At 37.5% G+C, this 4,458-nt stretch overlaps 1 protein-coding gene across 1 annotated transcript; it reads right to left on the bottom strand.

Moving 5' to 3' along the window:
• Positions 1–316: 316 nt before the first annotated feature.
• Positions 317–4,243, bottom strand: LOC141664396 (auxin efflux carrier component 7-like). Its single transcript, XM_074470338.1, has 6 exons — positions 2,688–4,243; positions 2,258–2,558; positions 2,072–2,157; positions 1,492–1,649; positions 1,204–1,280; positions 317–931 (listed from the first exon to the last, which is right to left on the bottom strand). The coding sequence occupies exons 1-6, from the start codon at positions 3,928–3,930 to the stop codon at positions 865–867; spliced, it is 1,932 nt and encodes a 643-aa protein (XP_074326439.1). The 5' UTR covers positions 3,931–4,243; the 3' UTR covers positions 317–864.
• Between the last annotated feature and the right edge of the window lie 215 nt (positions 4,244–4,458).

The raw sequence follows: 4,458 nt of genomic DNA on the forward strand, positions 1-4,458 counted from the left end.
TTCCTTTAAATATGGTTGTTGATATTTTGTAGACTGTTTGAAATATTTTAATTTAGTTAAATTCATAATTATAATTTTTTACTATAAGTTATAACATTTATGCCGTATTTTTATTTGTAAAAGTTAAATTTGAAAATAATATTTTTAAGTATATGATCAAATCACTTTAAATGGTTTGTAAAATGTCATGTATGTTTTAAAAATGGAGATCTCATATGTTTAAATATGTTTTAGAAAACCAACTAGTTCATGTGTTTCTCCTAAAAATTTAGAAAAATATATTTCAAAGTAAATTTTATGGAAGTCAAACAGGAAGTCAAAAACTTGGAACAATATTCATAAGAAAACACTAGCCTCAGCCTGGCCAAAAAAGAATTACTACTAGCTTCACACTTAATTAAATAATCCCTACTTCCATGCTAAGTTCTACATATTATATTACAATAATACGAGAGAATCAAACTAAAAGCTAATTTACACAGAGTAAAAAAATTACACCTCTTATTATTTTTTCACCCCCCTTGATTACTGCTTCTACGGCTCCCTTGTGCTAGACTGCCAAACTTCCATGATTTCTTATCTCCCTTTCATTGTTTCAACCTCTATTCCATCAACTTTTCACTATTATTACTCGGGCCAGAGCACACATCAACCATGTCAATATCAAGACACTTGTTAAAATATCCTAGTGTCAAGATTCCAGATGCTAGGAGGATTTTTTCCTACTTGAAATTTTTATGAGTTCTCTTCCTCATAAAAAGGATGAAACTCGGTACAAATCAATTCCCCTGTTATAAGCCACGGCCCTACCAGTCCACCCAAAGTTGTAATCTGTCTTAGCTATAAAGAAGTTCCCATTTATAATTACAGTCCCAGAACAATGTAGTACAGAAGAGTGATTGGTAGAGCTATCAACATCCCGAATATAACCCTGTCAATTTCAATGACAAAATCAATAATTAGCTTCCTGTTCTTTTAATATCAGCCCCAGTGCTTGTACACGATTCTAGTAATTTGTTTTTATTTTTTTTCAAGTAATATATTATATCTTTCGGGTATCGAATTTCGACTTAAAAATCAGACCGAATCCGCCATGTGAGTTATATAAACACAAGTTTGGTACATGGAACTTAAAATACTAGTTAGTTAGGTATGGAGGAGACAATAGAAGCAAATATATGCTAGTAAAATATATTAACATACCCGGTGCTAAGTATGGCTGGATGAACATTGTATTCTTTAGCAAACACGAATGGAACAATCCCTTGTGGAAGAGCAGCCTATCAACACCAGAATAAAGAGGGTGTAAGTGTAAATATTTTAAGTATGAATATTGAAAACATACCAACTTTACACTGTTAATTAGTGTTCCCTACTACACAGTCCAAAGCATTCGTGCGCATAAAATGCATCTAATTATAGAATCTTGAGTTATTAAAAATCAACGGCATCTGGAATTTATATAATCTTGAGTGCTGCTTAAATAGTTACCTGTACAATTGCAATGTGAAGAAGGGTACCCCTGAGACCGACGGCAATGGAGGCGGCAGCCATGACGGCGGGGCCGGTGAGGAATCTGACAGCCATGGCAAATGTGGCCACTGAATTTCCGCAGGCAATTATCTTTGGTTGGAGAGCCATAAACAAACCTTTCAACACATAACAAACAAGGAAGAATAATCAATACAGAGCCTCAACTACTTTTGGCTAATACATTGACTCTATGGCCATCAGAATTATTCAAAGATGGGACTGCACCACCCCTCCCGGGACCTCACTTGTCGCGTGTTGGACCCCTCTGTCCCCTTACATTTTTATGCCGATCGCTTTTCATAATCGATTTGCTAATTTACATTTGATAGAAAATATACTTTTGTCATCCATCATGGGTACGTGATGCAAAATGAACGGTAAATATCACACCTACTTTGTAGATATAGAGTTAATTATTCGCTTAACAGTTTAAGATGAGTTGAATCAAAATAATTTCAAAACAATTATGACCATAGAAGAACCCGACCATATATGTACCATTAGATTAAAGTTTGCTTGCATGTAGCAGAAAACCAACCTAAGCTAAACATAGCCATTCCGAGACCTGCATCAGATAAAATTGAGATGGACTTCTCTATTATTTTCGGCATTGCTACATCCCACCTGTGAATTCAACCAAATTAGTTCTTGTATTATTACTATATAATTAAAAAAATTCATAACAATACTAGATTTAACTAAAATTAAGTAACGAATGACTCACTTGAAGGAAACAAGAGACCATATAAGACCAATGAGACTCGAGTAGGTGTTTGGGTTCCTGATGAGCTTACGCCAAACCATGATCAAGATCAAACGGGTCATAACACTTGCAGGAGGCATATGTTTTCCGGCACCCATATCATGAGCTCCGCCGCCTTTAGGGTGGAGCTCAGCCGTAGAGCTTGAACCTAATTTAGAAAGTCCAAGTGGTCCCTCTTTTTCTCTTTCCTCATCTCCATTGTCTTTAGCACCACCACTAAAACTAAAGTTCTCCCTGTTATAGTCCTCAGTTCCCGGAATAACTTCAATTTTTTAAATAAGCACACCAAACAATCAGGAAAATTAACTAATACTTTAAATTTTTAAATATTAGAAAAGCAATTAAGTAAATTAAATATCACTAGTAACTAAATATGTGACGAAATTGATACCTTTTGCATCCCCATTTTGTGGTTGATCAGCGACCAACATCCTGATTTCCTTGGCTCCCTGATCTGACCGTCCTGATTGCTCGGAAGCTCCGAAATCCGGGCCACCGAAAACATGGAGGCCACCACCATCAGACACCGGTGATGCACTTGAGCTCCACACAAACATGTGTAGCTCCTTAGCATCATGACTTGTTTTACTCTGCAACACATTTTGCTGATGCTGCTGTGGCTGTGACAATTCTGGTTTCACAACCTTAGTTGATGAAATCTCAGGATTCGGCGCAGGATAAGAAGCTGGCACCGGCTGTGCAGGATAAAATCCAAACCTCGGTGAAGTTGTCGTAACAAGTCCACCTGGCGCACAATTCTCTTCGAAATTCGAAGGCCGAGGCGTCGGACCTCTAGAAGATTGCACGGAGTACATATCAGCAGGGCCGAAATTCGAAAGCCTACCACCCGGAAATCCCATCATCGAATAAAAATCGTTGTGATTAAAATTCGAACCTCGTGGTGTAGGATTTCTCGACGAACTTAAACTATAGATTTCAGCTCCTGTTAAATTCGAAGGCCTAGGCGTCATTCCTGAACCTAAACCTAATGACCTTCTCGAAGCATTAGATTTTCTAACAGTAACATGAAGCTTTCCATCATTTCCAATCTCCGCATCCGTTTCCAAAAAATCATGACCGTCCAACGAAACAACATCAGATTCAACTTTGAAGGACACAATCGATGCTGCAGTCTCCGGAAACTGCTCCATTATCAGCATCTTCGCGCCTCGATATTCGAATAAAAACAACAGTAACGTGTACCAAATAATGCATTGTAGCACCACAACTTGAACCATCAGACTACCAGAATAATCTCCATACATGGCAATTAATAACGGAATTCCCATGACAAGAGTATTCGGTAAGGTAGACAACGAAAAAATCGTAATCATCCATTCGAGACTACCATTTCTCGAAACATTAGTCCATATACCTAAAACAACTAACATTATAATTTTTTGAAGCGTATCCGCAGCGATGAACCTAAAGTTCATATCGTACGGATTATTTGTGGAAATGAAGTGGAAAGATAAAAGAGGTACAGCAAATATAGCGACAAAGCGGTTAATGCCAGAACATTGGTCCGGTGAGAAGATCTTCCACCACCGGACCGAGCCGTAAGCCAGGATCATGGCTACGTAAAGCGGCACCACCGCAGTGAAGACAGTGTAAAGATCGTGCCATGAAATCATGGTCTAGTTTGCAGATCTAACGGATAAGATATTTTTATTTTTGAGCTAGTGGTATGAGTTTTGAGTGAAAAAATAGTGAGGGATAAGAAGGGTAGAATGGGGATAAAGAAAAAGCCGTTATGTAACTGGGACAAGACAGTGATAAGTGTTGGTTTATAGCTGCTGTTGCAGAAGCAGCATAGGTGATGAAATCAAACAAGTTCTGTTTGGAAAAAGTACAGATCAACTGAGAAAGAAGGGTTGTGATTTTTTTAATTCTTTTTTTGTTTTGGAATAATTTGCGGAGTTTCGTTTTTGCAGAGAGGGGAAGAGCATAAAGTGAAATTACAAGAGATGGAGAAAATGAAAACTTTATATAGGCACGGAGTAGGGACCATATAACTAGGCATGAAGGAGCATGGGGCCGATTCATTTATTAAAATCGACACTTTCTACTGGTGTTGTAAAAATCGGAAATCGGAGAAAATCGGTCGAGATATCGATTTGAGATTAATTGCAAACTGAAAAGATTAATCGAAGTAAAAATTG

Source organism: Apium graveolens, chromosome 6 (genome assembly GCF_009905375.1).
Source record: "Apium graveolens cultivar Ventura chromosome 6, ASM990537v1, whole genome shotgun sequence".
NCBI classification, from domain to species: Eukaryota; Viridiplantae; Streptophyta; class Magnoliopsida; order Apiales; family Apiaceae; genus Apium; species Apium graveolens.